We start from the raw sequence: 19052 nt of genomic DNA on the forward strand, positions 1-19052 counted from the left end.
AGTGTCTTGACTGTGAGTGTTAAGAAAAATAGCATTTAAATGATAATTTTGCCAGTTTTTGCTTGAACATGTTATACATATCTAATCATTTCTGTAATACATTTTCATTTAAATTTTGCAACTTATAAAGCGTTAAAATTAGTATTCATTTTACATATTAAAACTGGTGTATGATATGCCAAATTAAAATTATGTAATTTAATTTTCATTTTCATTTTGCACCAAACGTTGCACAAATGTATTGGAAAATGTAAATGTAAATACAGAAATGCATTGCCATTTTACATATTGCATTGTCGTTTTGCATATTACATTGCAAATTGAATATCGCTACCCATGTGCTTCCATATATTTCAGCTAGTTGCAAAGGCAAAATGTATTCTAAAATTACTAAAAATAAACTAAAACTAATAAATAAATAAATACTATAGAGACGTCATCTTTTTATAAAAATGACAAGAACAGAAATGCTTAACTTGAACGAAGATTTAAGAAAATGTTTAAAAAAGAAAATATTAAAATCTTATTTTAAAAAATATATAAACAAAAACTTTAACAGTATTTCAATGAGGTTCAGGAAAGTCATATGGCAAAGGTTTGTTCTTTGTGGTAATGAATTCCAATGGACAAACACAATAATCAATTGTCAAAGTGTCATTAAGAAATTCATTGGCAGCGTGACATCATATTGATTAGGACTTCATATCTTCCGTACCTGGGTCACTGACCTCAGACTAGAGTATTTGGTAACAGAAGCACTTTTTTTTTCTGTGGGAGAATCACAGAAACTGGCAGAGAGCAGTGATTTTATTATTTTATTTGCTATAAAATATTTTATTTATTATTGACCTTACTGACACAAGGCCACTTTATTATATTGCATTGTTTACCAAAACAGGCAACTGAATCTTAGCTTATAAAAGGCAGAAACTCTTAAATGACCCGGATGATATCGCTGGCACCAAATTAGTGTTTGTGCAGGATAATGGATGAAAGTGAAAAGCGATGTGTGGAGATATAACTCCACAGAAAAAGCAATGTAATATAGCAGCTGAATTACATGAGAGATAGGAGCAGTTTGTAAAAAGAAGAGCAGGTGAATCTACTGTAATGAGGTTTGGAAATGTCATAATCACTATTGGAAGCTTTATATACAGCTAGATTTTACAAAGGTTGTGCCTCCAAATATAAAATATACAGTATATATCAGTCAGTATTGTTTAGTAGTAGTAGTAGTAGTAGTAGTAGAAGCCCTTTATTGTCACTAGTTTAAGTATTACAATAAAATACTTTTTTTTTTCATTAATATTTTAAATGAGTCCCTATTTTCAATTTGTTATGTTAGTTTAATTTTTTGTAATTTTTTAATGTACATTTGTCATTTATAATTATTTTTATTTTATTTTACTATTTAGGGTAAATTTTGTTTTATTTTAGTATTTAGGTTAGTTTTAGTTTTTATCTATTTCCAGTTAATAATTTGAATGCTCCAAACTTATTTCTTATATCTAGGTTTTATCTAATATTTATATTTTATTTGAATTCAGCTTTATTTAAGTGTTTTTTTAACAGTTTAGTTAACAATAATAACACACTATATTTAAATTAATGGACCAACTTTGATTTATTTACATAGATCTATGCATTATTTTACGTTAAGCTTTCCTTTGTTTTATATTATTATTGAGAAAATCTATCAGGTGTTAAGTTTTTATTTAATTATTTATTGCAAAGAAGAAACAGCACTACATTTGACATTTTAAGGGGAAGAAAATGGGCTAAAAAAAGTTGTAAACAAAAAAACCATCAGAAAAAAAAGATTAGTTCATAAAAATGTGTTCATAGCAATGAGATTTTACAGTGTGGGAAATTTCAGAGATCAATTTTAGGCAAAGTGTTCTTGTGGTTTAAACATTTGCAATGCAAAACAATTATAAGGTGTTTTTTTATTTATTTTTTACAAACATTATATCAACCAATAAAAAAGCAGTAACAATACAAAACTACAAACAAAATTACAATAATAATAATAATAAAAAAATAATCATATATATATATATATACAATATATAATATATAATGACAAAACAACTAAATGACTAGGCAGGGGTATAAAATGAAACAAAACACATTTTAAAAGAGAGAGATTAAAGGGTTAGTTCACCCAGATAGCAAAATTATGTAATTAATAACTCACCATCATGTCGTTCCAAACCCGTAAGACCTCCGTTTATCTTGGGAACACAGTTTAAGATATTTTAGATTTAGTCCGAGAGCTCTCAGTCCCTCCATTGAAGCTGTGTGTACGGTCTACTGTCCATGTCCAGAAAGGTAAGAAAAACATAGTCAAAGTAGTCCATGTGACATCAGAGGGTCAGATTGCCCTTGATTCAAGCCTTCGGTTTACCCGCACTCATAACATTAGCACAGAATCAGTTCAGAATCAATCACCAAAAGAATCAGTTCGGTGCAGGCGCTCTGTGTGTCAGTCTGCTTCACGCTGAATCACACATGCGCAGTATCATCAGCTCCTCGGTTCTTCTTATCTGGCTCGGCTCGGTGTTCATCTTCAGTTCTCTCTTCACAGCAGTTCAGTCAGTGTACTGTTTGAGTGCATGCATTACTCCGGGATATTGGTTTGTTTGAACTCAGAGGGAGTGTCAGCCACATTAAAAAAGTTAACAGCTTAAGTCATTTGTGGATTAATCAGAGGTGGGTAGAGTACCCAAAAACTGTACTCAAGTAAAAGTAAAAGTACTTCTAGAAATATTTACTAAAGTAAAAGTAAAAGTACTAGTCTTGAATAGTTACTTGAGTAAGAGTAAAAGAGTATCGGATAAAAAATCTACTCAAGTAGTTAGTTACTGGTTACTTTTGGTCATATATACTGAGCCTATTTTTATTTAGATATATAGATAAAATGTATGTTATGTGTGTGTGTATAAATGTATATATTTCATCAGCCTTTACTCCAATTTATGTAATTTATTATAAAACTTAAGTAACAGATATAGGTGTCATGCCATAACATATTTTTAATACGACTGACTTTATATTAAATGTGAATTTAACATTGAAAGTTAATGTGATATAAATATTGCTACTAATCTTTCATTGTTCAGAAAGAGAGCAAATAACATTTACATTATTAAAGATCATTTTCACTGACAGTCTAGATTTCAATCACTCTCAGAAACTCCCATTAAATCACTGAAACTGTTAACACTGTGAAATCAATATCTTAATTAAAGATTCGTACACACATCTGCACTTTGTTGTTTCTGACGAGAGAATTCGCCAGAAAGAGGTATTCAGTCAGTGAGCGAATGAAGGAAGCACCGGCATTTTAGTGATGACTCATCTGAACACCTCTGATTGGCCAATGCTTTAATAAGCTCAAAAGAATCATGTGTGATTGGTTATAATGCGCAGCGCTGTAAAAACACATCTAGCCAGCAAGCGATCACAGATCTGAATTTAGCAGCTGATGATATGTATTAAAATTAATAAAATCTTAATCGGCTATTTTTTGTCTTTTGGATGCTGCATTCAACTTGACTCCCCTCTGTTATAAGCCACACACGTACAACAAACTAATGTCACAGTGGTATCGTGTACTGTAATCGAATGTAGCCCAAGTTATTACCTGTTAAACAGTAGACAGCACACGCGGTGTTCATCTAATAAGGATCTCCATCGCAAGCAAATAATAGGCTTTGCAGATTTGCTTTCAATTCAGTGCAGTTACAGCCACGTTTTCAACGCTGCTGATGTTCTTAAACGTTAAAACTCTGAGTGAACCACTTCAGATGCTCAGCGCGTGCGGCAGGGAACTGAACGACTCATTCAAACTGATTCATGAACCAATTCACTCGTTTGCCAATTGGTTTGATCAAGCCTTTGAACAGAATTGACTCAAAAGAATGAATCATTCACGAATGGGCATCGCTCATTGCCCAGAGAAAAGTAGACGGCGCGTTTGGAATAAACTGAAGCATTTATAACATTTATTGCATTAAGATAAAGTAACGAGAGGAGTGTCGCCCACAGTAACGAAGTAAAAGTACAGATTTTTCCCCGTTCGCAAACCGGATATTCAGACTGCTTTGTTTTGAACTCTCTCACACATTAGACACGGAAGAGAAGACAATGCTTCAAAAAATTCTAACTGACCCTCTGATGTCACATGGACTACTTTGATGATGTTTTTCTTACCTTTCTGGACATGGACAGTATACCGTACACACAGCTTCAATGGAGGGACTGAGAGCTCTCGGACTAAATCTAAAATATCTTAAACTGTGTTCCAAAGATAAACGGAGGTCTTACGGGTTTGAAACAACATGAGGGTAAGTTATTAATTACATAATTTTGCTATCTGGGTGAACTAACCCTTTAAACAGCTTACAAATGTCAACTGTTGTACAACAGTACAAAGTAATGTTGTATTTCAGGAAGCACAACATAAAACAGTGGCTCCTGACATGAGAATTTGCATTTATGTAAATACAATTTTGTTAACAATATATGGAGATTAAGTAAGTACAATTTGTTTTTCTGTAAATGCATTTTTATTAACATATCCAAACAAAACATTTTCCCAAAGTAAATAAAAATCTTATATATATAACATATAATAATAATATATATATATATATATATATATATATATATATATATATATATATATATATATATATATATATATATATATATATATTAGTACATGTAACTTTAGTATATGAAGTTACGCAATGAGGCAGAGCGGTGCGTCACAGATCGTGGGCCAATCACAACTCAGACCGTTGCACTAAATTTGCATATTTTAAGCGCGCTTAAATGACCCTCCAGTTTGGGGTGTTGCCATCTCATTCATCTAGAAACCTCCATCGTCACAAGAAGCACTGGTATTTCCTTTAACACATCTACCTAAATTCATAAACATGTCTTACTGTAAAGTTCTCCCCGCTGTGGCCAGAGTGAGGCCGGCTCGTGTGTTTGGCGCGAGGCTTCGCTCCACAGCAGCAGCATCCACGCAGCACAAAGAGCAGAAGAGCGAAGACGCGCCGCTGGCTCCGTCCTGCACGGTGCTGGAGAAGCCCTGCGAGGTGGACCTCATCCGCCGCAAAGCGCACACGGAGCGCTTGAGGATCTCCATAGACTTCGACAACACACAAGAAGCCTACAAGAGCAAAGACACGCTGGAGCTCCTCAGGAGTCTGCTGGTCTTCAAACTCTGCACCTTTGACTTCCTGGTTGACAAAAATAAAGAGGCGAGTTACTTTAGATTTTTTTTTTTTTAAAGTAGCGAACTCCGTTACATTAGTTGCAGTGAATGTTACTTTTCATGTATTTATTTTCTTAAATGTAACATTTTTTTGGTGTTATTTGAATGCACGTATTAAAATAATTTGGTTACTTTTATTCATTCTGTTTTAATATAATTTTTTAATTATTTATTTTTAATTTGACAAATAAATATTTTCTATCTGTCCGTCTGTCAATTATTCATCTATTCATATAATGTATATATAAATATATATGATAATCACATACATTATATGTTTAGCCAGAATGGAGATTTTTCTTATTTTATATATATAATGAATTTAAACCAAAACAAAAAAATTATAAAAAGTATGTAGTCATCTTGAAAAAAAAAAAGAAATTACAAAAAAATTGCTAAAACTAAAATTAGAATGAAAAAATAAATTTTATATATATATATTGTTTGTTTTCAGAAACTAGGCAATTAGTTTGTAGCATTGTTTAATTTACATCATATTCCTCATTTTTCCTTCCACAGTTGACGGACCTCAGCAGGAAGGTTCTTGGTCAGCAGCTCTTCGAGAAACTGATGAAAATGACCTTCTACGGCCAGTTTGTGGCAGGCGAGGACCAGAACGCCATCAAACCTCTGATCGAGAAGAACCAGGCGTTTGGTGTGGGTTCAGTGCTTGACTACAGCGTGGAGGAGGACCTGACTCAAGAAGAGGCTGAGAAGAAGGAGATGGAGTGAGTATGAACCCGAGACCTAGTTGTCCTTTCCTCCGTCCTACACAGAGAGCAAAAGATGCATGACATTGAATTCCAGCCAGAGTTTTGACTCGTCAGTGCCACTGAATCCTGCTCACACTCTTGGCTGCGCTAGTGGAAACAGTCTCCCATTACCTTCTTCCTCATTGGTTAGTTTCAGGCAAGGCCCACCACCTGATTGGCTAAAAAAGGGAGGTGTTTTTCCTCCTTCCTAACGATCACATGAGGCTGAGCTAGGAAACACAGGTCAGCGTGTTGAGTAACTCAGAGCCTGTCACCAGCAGTTGACATTTGAAGGTGTGGCGCAGATAGCCAGAAATATAAAACATCAACGTTTAATGAGGTTAATTATTTATTTTGGAATACTTTTTGAGCTGCTAGTTCAATGCATTTCTTTTAGGATTTATTTAGCTTATAAAAGCACAAAAGGGAAGCTTGTTTCATCCCACTCCCCGTGGGAATGTGCTTTCATTTTGTTCAAGGAAAAAATGTCAGTTTGCTGAGTAACAACACACACACGCACACACATGCTGCAGTTATGTAAGATGTTTTGGGCAAGATTTGACCTAGTATTCGGTTAGAATATTCTCTCAGGGAATTACATATTGTATAACATATTCAAAAACAAGACAAATATTATTCTCTGTAATAAATAATTAGACTGCTGAGAAGATTTTACACCCTGTGGTTTCCGAAACGGACATGAAACAATATTTAAATAAAAACTGTTACAACAAGCAAATGTCTTCAGTGCAATAAAAGTTGATTGCTTTAGGCGAGTCATTTTCATCTTTCATAAACCGTGCATCATTATTACATGTACTACATGTACTGCTATAACTTTTAATTGAGGTTAGATGTTTTAAAGCTAACCTCTGGAAGTATAATTTATGACATTCTGCTTGTGCTTCCTGAATGAATGATTTATTTATTTTTAGATCGAGTGACTCATTGAAATGGTATCTGGCATGACATTCATGTGACTCATCTTATTCATTGTGGTTTATTGAGGTATATATATTTCCACTTTGATGAGATGTTTTTACCCTGTAAAGCCTGACCTATGCAAAAGTAGTCAGGAAAATTATTCAACCTTTAGACAAAAATATTTGCATATGTTTTTTGGGTGTTATATTTGATAAATCAGGCTTTTATGGCTTATTTAGTATGATATGTATGATAGAAGAATAGAGCTTATTATCAAGGAAGAAAAAAAACTGCCCAATTTTAATCAAACTGCAAAGAAAATTGCACTTTGCACTCAGATGCTGATATTTCTATGGACAGAAAGGGAAGATGGGATCAGATTCTTACATATAAAATAAGTTACTCAAGTAAAGTTGCTTAACTCCAGTAAGTGTTCATCTGGAAATATTACCAAGAATTTAAAAGATATTCTTAGGTTTACTTTATAAAAATCATGAAAGAATTTGTCTCTATATTAAAAATATCTAAATTTTTGCAAGCAGTATTTGCAGCATTGAAAGGTTTCACAATAGTTCACGAGCACGTGTTGCGGTATGAATGCTTGCAACCCATGTCTTGTTTGTACAGAAGGTCGGGTCAAATACTTGACATACTAGACATTTACATGCTTTTGCATTAGAGTGTACCTGCTTTCAGATTTTTGCATTGGATTGTTTTAATTTCCCTCGCAGCCAGACTGGAAACCAAGAGATTCTAAAAAAGAATTTTCATCCTTCTCTAAATTTCTAAACTGCTCTGAAATTGATTTTATATTGATTCAGTCTGTTGACTGAGACCCGTGTTGCAAAGTGAGTGACGCACGGCTCTGAAAGTGTTTGAGAATAAGACGGGTTCCCAGCGAGTGCAGAATATGTGTGTCTCTGGCAGAGTGTTCAGTGTGTGTTGCATCATTTAATGACCCCCAGTGAATTTATCGCCTCTTTTAAGCAACGCTGAGAGGATCTCAGGTGTAAAATGTCCTGGTTAAAGGTGATATGTTTGCAGAAACTTGAACTGGCATCTATAAAGCACAACGTTCCACTTGATCATATTTTCATCTTGTTTTTCAGCTCCTGTGTTTCTGAGGCTGAGAAAGAGAGTCATGGTAAGTAGAATAAATGACACTAAATTAAAAATATCTGAACTACATTTAAACATTTGAAAACTAGACAATCAATTGCTGCTTTGAATAAATCTGGCCTATGTGATCATAATAAATGTACAATTAATTCCTGAGTCAGTTCAGTGCATTACACAGTGTTACGAAGTAAAAAAATGTCTAATGCATCGTAAGATTTTATTTTGTTTTAAATTTTATTTAATTCTTATTTTATTTAAATAAAATTAAATACATTTATTTATTTATTTATTATTCTGTTTGGACAAGTTTAGTTTTTTGTTTTCATTTTGATTTGTGCTGTTTTTGTATTTTGCTTTATTTTCAACCCCTTGTTTTTTTATTTTTTTTATTTTGTGGTGATTTTATTTTATTTATAGTTTTTGTTTGTCTTGGCTATTGTTTTAATTTGTTTCTCTGTTGTTGTTTTTTTTCTTTTTCTTTGTAGTTTTTGTCTTTTTTTTTACTTAAAAAAATTGTTGTGCTGTTTTTCCATTTTCCTTTGTTTATATATGATTTTATATAATTTTATTAAACTTTCAGTGTTTAGATTGTTTCATTTTTATAAATCTGATAATGTCCCTAGTATTTTTTTTTTTTAAAGCAATAAGTAAATATTTGTTTTGTTTGATTTTCAGTGGACACCAGTGCACGCTTGCTTCAGGACAATAAGTGTACATAGTACATTATGTTTTATTTGTTGATGCTGGCAGGGTGTTGGTAGTTTCATCTGGCTGGGTTTTTTGTAACATTAGCAGTGTCTCCTCAGGGGTTCGTGAAGCGTGTTGACTCAGCCATTGATGCTGAAATAGCCTGCTGTATGTGTGTTAGGGGCTCTAGCTGTTTGACTCGCTCAGACTGGTTAAAGCTGGTTTAACCATGGGCTCTCCTGGTGAAGGGGCTGAAATTAACTTTGCAAGCTCATGTTTCTGGAGTCTATGAGGTGTTCTGTCTTTCAGACCTTTCCTCGATAAGGCATTATGGAAAGTGATGCAGTACAAGGTTTTGGCCACAGCCATCATGTGGCAAAAAGCTGTTCAGTATTAATAACCATTCTTAAGTTCTAGATGTGCATGATTACTCACACTCACTCATATTTCTATTAAAGTCAACATTAAATCAAAATTGACCCTTTTTTCTTTTTAAACCTTGTGCTCTGCTGAAAATCCTTAAAATTTTGTGTTCCCAGTCAAAAACAACCAGCCTTTTAAAATTGCTTATAAATTGCAGTTGTGCAATATTATTACCAAATCTTCATTTCAATCTTTTTATCAGCTTGTTTTTTTTCAGTTAGCACATGTTTTGCATTTGTGTTTGAAAGTTATTCACCGTTGGCCTCGTTGCGCTGAGCTTATCTCAGTTTTTGAGTTAAAAAAAAAGCATTATTTGGCAACGTTAATTTGTTTAATTAACTCAGATCTGTACTAATTGAAGGAAAACAAGTTGATAAAAAGATTAAATCCCATATTGTAATAATATAGCATGACAAATTTATAAAAACAATTTTGAAGGGAGGACATTTTTGACTGAAAACATCAAGAAAAAGCCCTAAAAAGTACAAAGATTTTAACTTATCATATTTTTTAAAAACAAAAAGGTGTACATAAATAAGATAAAATAAAAAAATAACCGGAACACAACTCAAGTTATGCACAAAAATACATTGATTATGGAACTAAAAATCTAAGTTGTTAAATCATAATTACACTTTGAACTCAAATTCTATAATTTCTATTGACTTTAAGGTTCTGACAGCTTTTTTGCCGCATGACCCGAAAACGGTCTCAGAAATTGACTGTGATTTCCAAAATGCACATTCAGGTATGGATCATCGTGAGAAGAAGTACAAAGCTCATCGTCAGTTCGGAGATCGGCGTGGAGGAGTGATCAGCGCTCGCACGTATTTCTACGCAGACGAGGCCAAGTGTGACCATCACATGGAGACCTTCATCAACTGCATCAAAGCTTCTGGTGAGCAGAATATTATTATGAATAACTATGCTGTAAAAAAAAAAAAGTTCTCAAAGTTATAAATTGGATTTCTGTTTTTCTTCTTCAGTATGTCTTGTTTAAGTCAATGCATTACTTGCCATTTCTTTCAAATTGTTTGTAAAATTTACTAGCAATTTCTGATTGGAACACCAAATTTGAACTTTTACTGTGATTGTGTTGTAGCTGGAAGCTCTGTGGATGGATTCTCGGCCATTAAGATGACGGCACTGGGCCGGCCGCAGTTCCTGGTAACTCCTTTTCTCACTTTCGCTCAAGTTTCTGTCAAGTACGATTATGTCTGTGTGATTCATCTGGGTTCGATTTCTCCTAAAGCTGCAGTTCTCCGAGGTCCTGGTGAAGTGGAGGAGGTTCTTCAATCTGCTGGCGGCTCATCAGGGGAAGGACGGCATGGCGATACTCGAGCAGAAGCTGGAGCTCGAACAGCTGCAGGTTTGTGCTTTACCCTCGAGGCTCTGTTTCTAATGCTTGTGAAGAGTAGATGATTGACAGGGTTCAGGATGTTAGGGTTTTAGTGTGGTCAACATTTAATTTGCTTTCATTCACAAAACATTGCAATGCATTTCAATTCTGTAATTACATTTCAAAATGGATTTCTGTTCATTTATATTCAGCAGGAAATGTTATGGGGCTTGGTTTAAGAAAATTAATTATGTAGAAAGTAAATGTGGTCTTTTTCCGTTTTTGTATTTAATATGCATGTTTATTGAAAAAAAATGGCTTAATATCCTCAATTAAAAAAAAATAGAAATCAGTTTGTGTAGTAGTTATTTTTGAAGAAATTAATATGATGTGCAGAAATGATGTATTCAGTTGATTTAAAAAAATGTATATAATATTAAAAAGATTTCCTTTTTAAATAAATGCTGTTCTTTATAACAAATGCTGTATGAAGCAACACTGCTGTTTTCAACATTATAATGTTTCTTAAGCAGCAAATCAGCATATAAGTATGATTTCTGAAGGATCATGTGACACTGAAGACTGGAGGAATGATGCTAAAAATACAGCTTTGCATCACAGAAATCAATTACATTTTTAAAAATGTATTTAAATAGAAAACGGTTCATTTGAATCGTAATAATATTTAACAATATTCCTGTATTTTTAAACCAAATAAATACAGTCTTTGTTGAATAGAAGAGGCTTCTTACGGAAAAAAAAAGAAAAAAAAAACATTCTCTTATCTTTTTTTTTTACCTCTAGGACAGTTTGATCAAGCTGGGAGTTGGTGCAAAATCAGACATTGAGAACTGGTTTACTGGAGAGAAACTGGGTTCATCAGGGTAAAACTCCTCGACGGTCACTTCAACTTACTTACCCAGTCCCTAAAGTTTATTACACTCATTACAGATCTCTACTTCCTACACTTCAACTGACTCTGTATAATCCAAGCTAGATCTGTGTGTGTTTTTGACCATTGTTTCTGCTGTGTTCTTGCAGAACCATTGATCTGTTGGACTGGAACAGCCTCATCAATGACACAACCAAGATCTCCAACCTGCTGGTGGTGCCCAACATGGAGGTACAGACAAACACACACACACACACACACACACACACTGCTCAGCTCATATGAACTGTCTGTATGTCCAAAGAGCGGTCACCTGGAGCCTCTGTTGAGCAAATTCACTGATGAAGAGGAGAAACAGATGAAGAGGATGCTACAGAGAATGGACGTCCTCGCCAAGGTATTTCACCAAATCTTACCAAACATTATTAACAGTCAAATTCAGTTTGAAAGTTATTCTGTTATATAAATCATGACAGAAATCAGATGTTAATATTTAAAGCTTGGAAACGGTCCATTGGCTAGTCTGCATTTGTCAGATTTTTTTAAATTTTGAATTTTTATGGAATTAAAAACAATTATAATTGAATAAAAAAGTTGAAAAGTGCAAATTATAATTAGAATTAATTAGTTTAAAAAAAAAAAGAAAGTTTATATTTACAAGTATTAAATTGTGTACTTAAAAATAATTTGCATTTAATAAAATTAAAAATAAAACATACACCATATTTATGTTTTTAAATGATTATGTTTTTAAATGATTAAATTATTAAAAAAAAAAAATAGATTTTACATTTAATAGAAACATCGTAAAAATAAATTCTAATCGTGTATTTCATTATTCATTATTCTGTAAATACTGACAGGTTAATGGCCTTAGATTTATTGGACCGTTTTCTTGTGTTTGGCACATGAAGAGATTGCAAAAGTTGCAAAACATTTAAAAATGACAAATGTTACGCCTGATATGGGTTGGTTTCTCCACTCTGCGTGTGTTTGTGTGCATTTGATGTTTGCTATTACTCTCTCTGAGTGACTTGACCCAGATCAGCCATTAACCAAATAATGTCCTCACTACAGTTCACCGTTTGACGCAAGAGCGTCTCATTTTCCGTCTCGTTTGTGTTTGCACATCTGCGCTTAACCAAAGAGACGTTGCTAGATAAACTCTTGTTGGAAGCAGTTCTGGTGGAAAAGTATTGCTCAGTACTTTTTAACATTGACTGCAGTTTAAGCATTGAATAACACAGGAATGCAATCAGGTGGACGATAAAACAAAGACACAATAAAATAGCACAGTCAGTTTGTTTTAACTTCTCATTGCTCAGGAGGTTTTTAAAAAGCCTGTTCTCAGCGTCACAAGACTGACTTCTTATCTTCTGTGAGATAAACACACAACAACCTGATGTGTGTGAAAAACGCACTATAGAGAGAAATGGTTTTAAAAATACAATGTCAAATGCAAGGAAGCTACACTTAACTAAATACAAACTAGTTATGGTCTTTATCTCCATAAAGACAGACTGAAGACAGTAGATAAATTCTACATTTGAAGATCTGAATGAAAGTGTTTTTATCTGCAAATGCTGAGGTCATTTATCTAAAGCACTTCAGCCTGTGAATTCATGAAACTATGAAACATTGCACAGAAGAGACTTGTAAAGATCATAATGCTTTTTAGTGGCCAATAATATCTACAGTACATGAAAATCTGTTTTAATTATTGAATTATATATAATTAAAACAGTTCATGATTTTAATTTAATAAAAGGCTAAATAATTTGTAAACATATAAATGTAATGAAAAAATATATTCATCATCATAATTTTAGTATTGATTAAATCACTGGTTATGATAATAAATAATATAATTTATAACTTATTAATAAACTTTATTATTGAATTATATTTATATATTTTTTATATATTTTTAAATCATTAATTGTAAATAATGTATTTATACATCATATAAACAAATACAAATAAGTCAAATATGCCAGAACTATACCATAAATATATTTATTTATTAGTTTATATTTCACTTATTTTGTTTAAATTCATTAAAATGTGTGTACAATATATATATATATATATATAATATATATATATATATATATATATAATTTTTTTTTTATTTTTTTTTTTAGATGTAATACATTTACATTTCTACATAAAATAAGTGTAATACCTTTAAAAATATACAAGTAAATGGAATTGTGTGTGTGAGAGATGTATTTTTATGTTGCTGGATTATTCACCTGTTTTCAGTTTGAGAATTGAAGAGTATTAATTAGATTAGTTGTTCTCTTGGTTCCCAGTCGTAGGAGTGTGTTGAGCGTGCCAGCAGTAATGGTGTCCTGCAGGCGGTCTGCTTATGTAACCGTGTTATTACAGCTGAAAGGTCTAAGCTGATGTGTGTTTGTTCCAGCACGCTGTGGAGAACGGCGTGAGGCTGATGGTGGACGCAGAACAGACGTATTTTCAGCCGGCCATCAGCAGACTCACACTGGAGATGCAGAGGATCTTCAACAGAGAAAAACCCAACATCTTCAACACCTACCAGTGCTACCTGAGAGTGAGCGCTGAAACACACACACACACACACACACACAGTCTAGCTCCTACCAAACACACACGCATGTGTCCACACCCTCAAAACCTGCAGCTTCACATCGCTTCCACACCCAGATTTCTCTTTTATCCTGCCAAAAAACAAGATTTACTAAAGGATCAGTTAATCCAAAAATAATATTCTGTCATTATTTACTTATCTCCATATTATGTCTTGCCTGTAAGATTTCCTTTCTTCTGTGCAACACAAAAGGAGATGCTCTGCAAAATGTTCAGGCTGCCCCAAAAATGAAATAAGCATCAAAAGTTGTCGTCCGTCTGACTTTTGTGTCAGCTTCTTTCGATACTTAAAACTGATTTATACATATGTTTTTAAAGTTATTATATATAATTAAAATAATTTGAATGGAATAATTAAAAACAAAAAATAACAATGATTATATAAAAATATGTGATCTATATTAATGTAATATTTTAACATTAAAATTTAATATCAATTATAATATGTATGTTATACATTTTTAGAACTATTAATGTGTGTGTGTGTATAAAAGGGAAAAAATATACAATAAATGTAATTATTTATTTGTACATTTTTACAGATCAGCTATTTCAAAAATGACATTCCAGTTAAATTTTCAGTACTTAAAATTGAAATGAGGAACGGACCCAAATTAAAATGTAATGATTTTGGAGATTTTTGAATCTCAAAAGTCCAGCAGTCACTGAATGAATCATGATGGCAATGCTGTAATGGCACTATATGGCTTTCATAAGACCTTCTGTGCTTCTCTCTAATGGTTTTATGGCACTAGTCCCATGGGGTTTTATTTGTTTAGTGTGTGTGTGAGTCTCATGACAAGTGTTGACTGTGTTTGCAGGAGGCGTATGATAACGTGTCGGTGGATGTGGAGCTGTCGCGGCGGGAGGGCTGGTACTTCGGTGCCAAGCTGGTCAGAGGAGCGTACATGTATCAGGAGAGATCTCGCGCGGCAGAGATCGGATATGAAGATCCCATCAACCCTGACTATGAGGCCACCAACAGGATGTACCACAAGTACGTGCCGTGCAATTAAAACACATCCTACAAATGGAAGAAAACGTTTATCAACATGAGATCCACGAACTGCACAGTATTATTTACAGTCTGCATTTTCATAATTTGACAACTGTGCATTCATTGCTGTTAATTCTTACTGATATGTTTTTGAAATATTGTTTAAATATTTTTGTATTTAACCTATTATATGATAAAACAACATTAAACATTTATTTATATATATATATATATATATATTAGGGGTGTAACGATTCACTCGTTTTCTCGATGCATCGATTACAAACCCTGTCGATTCATATGCATCGATCTTGAAACATGATTTTTGAATCGTGAATGGCCGATCTTGGACAGTAATCGATTCAAAATGCTAAGAATTGAATGAATCACGATTTCTATAGCGATTCAATGCTTTCAAAATGTATACACATTAAATTATTACACGCATGAATTAATGGAGACCTTGAAGAGTGTTCGTGAATCGTGCCTCTTATCTGTCCTTCACGCGCTCCACCGTTTACCGACTGAGACTGTCACAGGATTGCGCTCGCGCTCCGTTCGTCTCTGACGCAGCTGACGTGTGATCTATAGGACTCGTGGCCGGTAATGCTAACGTGAAGTAGTTTTACTTTTCTGTAGTTTGTCAATGGCTCTCTGCATTTTACCGACGGAGTTACCGGAGCCGTCGACAGCTGTATTTATTGCATGGACGGAGCAGAAATGTAAGTGTCTAAATCATACGCACAGTTCCACTGAATGATAAATGTTTTTAAACAATGCGGATGAACCGAATATACGAAGGAAACTTTTAAAATTAACCACAGCATTAACAACGACCTTGAAATAAGAGCACGAGATTTATCTGATAATATGCATGAAAGTAGCCTAGCGTTTGTTTCATTAGCAAACAGACATCTGGCACGTTTTCTCTCAGAATCATTCGCTGATGGAGAGGAAAAGTTAAATAGAGATGAAGACGTTTTCACACTGAAAGAGAAGCGATCTCGCTCTCATAGACGTGCCAGGCTAAACTGAATAAAAGCCGAATGAACTGATGAAACCCACAAACAATTTATGAATGATGCAGTGCTAATTGACATTTATTACAGTACAGAAACTATAAAGTATATTTTCTACCTTATTCTGTGCAGAAAATGTAAATAATTGCTAATTAAATGTAGCCTAGTATATAAAACAATCATAAAATTGCCATTAGGAAAAAAATATCGATTACAAATGATTGATTATTGTCCAGCAGTGTATTTGATTTATTACAGCTAATTAAAAGTAATTAAAAAAGATAATTCCTTGTAAAAAAAAAAAAATAAAAAAAATAATTATAATTATTATTATTATTATTAATATTATATAGGCTACATACATAAAATGATTGTATTTGACATTTGTCACTTCTGAAATTATGGCTACGCCCTGGTGTGACAAAATGTTAGCTTATACATAATACTCTTTAAGCTCTTTTTTAAAAACTTGGCTTACATACATTTTTACGTATGCCATGTCGCATCATTAAACTATCATTTAACAATGGACAAAAGTTTTTTTTTTCTAACCTATGGTTCTCTAACCATAAATGCTACTGTAATTTGCCCCCTGACTAAGCATTTAAAGAATTTAGTAGAAGCATTTAAATAATCCCGTGAATGCACTTAAAGAATGCAGAATCGAATCGTTATAATCGAATCGAATTTAATTGTGAATCGAATCTAATTGTATCGTTCTAAATTTGCAAAAACCGTTCTTGAATCGAATCGAAAACCTATGAATCGTAATCGAATCGCTACCTTGCCAAAGATTCACAGCCCTAATATATATCTATCCATTATTTGATTAATATTGCAATATAATCTCATATAGCCCATTATCTGATTAAAAAATAATTCCATATAACCCATTTTGCAATTACAAGCAAATATTACAAAAAAAAAAATTGTTAAAGATACATTTGATTCATTAAATGTTATTCCACTTAACCCATTTTCTGATGAAAAGCAAACATTTAGTTATATTAATTATTTCAATGTTTTTTATTTAATTCCACATTAACTATTATCATATGAAAGGCGAAATTTTAAAAATATATTTATAGTTTAAATATAGATTTTATATTTTTTACGTTATTCCACAACCCAATATTGATGCAAATATTTACAAATATGATTTTTAAAATAAAATAATAGTTATTTTATTCTTTTATTTTATTCCCCATAGCTAGTCATACAATAAAAAGCAACAATTTTGAATTGTATTAGTTGTTTAATTTGTTAATAAGATGTTTTAATTTTATTTTATTCTGAATAATACATTTTGTAAAGAAAATATAATATTTGAGAATTTGGTTTAAATATGCTTATATATATATATATATATATATATATATATATATATATATATATATATATATATATATATATTAGTTCTGCATAACCCATTATCCAATGACAAGTAATCATTTTAAAATATATAAATTATTTAACTGTTAACTAATTAAAATTATTGAATTTTTTTCCATAACCATTACACAAGAAAAAGTTACAAATATATATTTAGTCCCATCAAACGATTAATCGCTTCCAAAATAAAGAGCAAACATTTTTTTATTTCCCATAACCCATTATACAATGGAAACCTTATTTAAATTAATTGTTTACATATATACATTTTATTTGTTTTTGTTATTCCACAGAAACCATTATCTGGTGAACCTTATTTATTTATTTATTTATTTATTTATTTATTTTTTACTTTACATTACATGTAATCCTGTAAATTCTCATGACCTGAGCTTGAACCCTGCCTGTTGACATTCTATAACAATCCGTGTCTATCCTGCACATTTTCCCAATGCAATGTACCGTATGAGTTAGTTTCTCTCTCTAGTCTCCGATGAATACTGTACTCGTGACCAAACACACCTGTTTGTCTGTGCCGAGCTTGTTTTGCCCATCAGTGTCACATTACTGACATGTGTCATAATAACACTGTAAATATTGCATGCACACTATGAGGGGAATGTTTCCACATTCTTTAGGATTTCGTCTCAGTCTTTGATGGATTCCTGGACGCTTTCATTAACCCTGACCTCTGTCTGTAAGGTGTCTGGAGTACATTCTGGAGGAGATCAACCACAACAGGATGGCAAACGTCATGGTGGCGTCTCACAACGAGGACACAGTCAAATTCACATTGGAAAAGTGAGTCCCGAGCCAAAAAGAGACATTCAGCCCGATCAGAGATTGATTATTTCTAACGTGTGTTTTTCTGCACAGAATGAACGAGATGAGTCTCTCTCCCACCGAGAATAAGGTTTACTTTGGACAGCTGCTGGGAATGTGTGATCAGATCAGCTTCCCGTTGGGTGAGTGGAGAGCAGAGCAGCGTGGGAAGGAGCAGATGTCTTGATTCATGACATGCTTGTGTATTTGTGAGCAGGTCAGGCGGGATTCCCGGTGTACAAGTATGTGCCGTACGGCCCGGTGAACGAGGTCATCCCGTACCTGTCTCGCCGAGCGCAGGAGAACCGCGGCTTCATGAAGGGTTCGCAGCGAGAGCGCAGCCTGCTGTGGAAGGAGCTCAAGCGCAGACTCTTCAGTGGACAACTGCTCTACAAACCTGTCTACTAAACCACAGCATCAACATCAGCTGCAGTTAACACGTGGACCTCTTTCTCTACCGCAGAGCAGTACCATGTTAGTGAGGGAACATCATCACAGAATGGACTTTTTATAGGATTTATAGATTGGCATCAGTGGCTGTAAAATAAACTGGAGTTAAAGACAGTATGAAATTGCATTTGCAATGCCTTTAACTTCTGCAATATGACGTGAAACAGAAAGTGAGACAATGGAACTTTATCTGATGAAAAGCAAACCTTTAGGAATACGTTGTTTTTGTAGATAGCTCTTTTTTTTCAATGAAGAACAGACATTTCAAAATATTTTTTCTTATTTTATTTACCCACACATCCCATTTTCCAGTTAAATATA

At 33.3% G+C, this 19052-nt stretch overlaps 1 protein-coding gene across 1 annotated transcript; it reads left to right on the top strand.

Moving 5' to 3' along the window:
• The first annotated feature begins 4849 nt into the window (after positions 1–4849).
• prodha (proline dehydrogenase (oxidase) 1a) lies at positions 4850–18936 on the top strand. Its single transcript, XM_059525874.1, has 14 exons — positions 4850–5273; positions 5807–6015; positions 8073–8107; positions 9941–10090; positions 10295–10359; positions 10445–10561; positions 11336–11415; positions 11573–11654; positions 11728–11820; positions 13849–13995; positions 14873–15048; positions 18162–18260; positions 18336–18424; positions 18499–18936. Exons 1-14 carry the CDS (start codon positions 4944–4946, stop codon positions 18687–18689), a joined length of 1863 nt encoding a protein of 620 aa, XP_059381857.1. The 5' UTR covers positions 4850–4943; the 3' UTR covers positions 18690–18936.
• The last annotated feature ends 116 nt before the right edge of the window (positions 18937–19052 follow it).

The sequence above is a fragment of the Carassius carassius genome, chromosome 36, assembly GCF_963082965.1.
Source record: "Carassius carassius chromosome 36, fCarCar2.1, whole genome shotgun sequence".
Taxonomy (NCBI): domain Eukaryota; kingdom Metazoa; phylum Chordata; class Actinopteri; order Cypriniformes; family Cyprinidae; genus Carassius; species Carassius carassius.

What these genes read in the sequence shown, in the direction of transcription:
- prodha (XM_059525874.1), top strand. Translation starts at nt 4,944, where the DNA reads ATGTCTTACTGTAAAGTTCTCCCCGCTGTGGCCAGAGTGAGGCCGGCT. An exon ending in TGGAGCTCGAACAGCTGCAG is followed by an intron (nt 10,562 to 11,335) that starts GTTTGTGCTTTA and finishes TTTTACCTCTAG; the next exon opens with GACAGTTTGATCAAGCTGGG. An exon ending in ACCAACAGGATGTACCACAA is followed by an intron (nt 15,049 to 18,161) that starts GTACGTGCCGTG and finishes TCTGTCTGTAAG; the next exon opens with GTGTCTGGAGTACATTCTGG.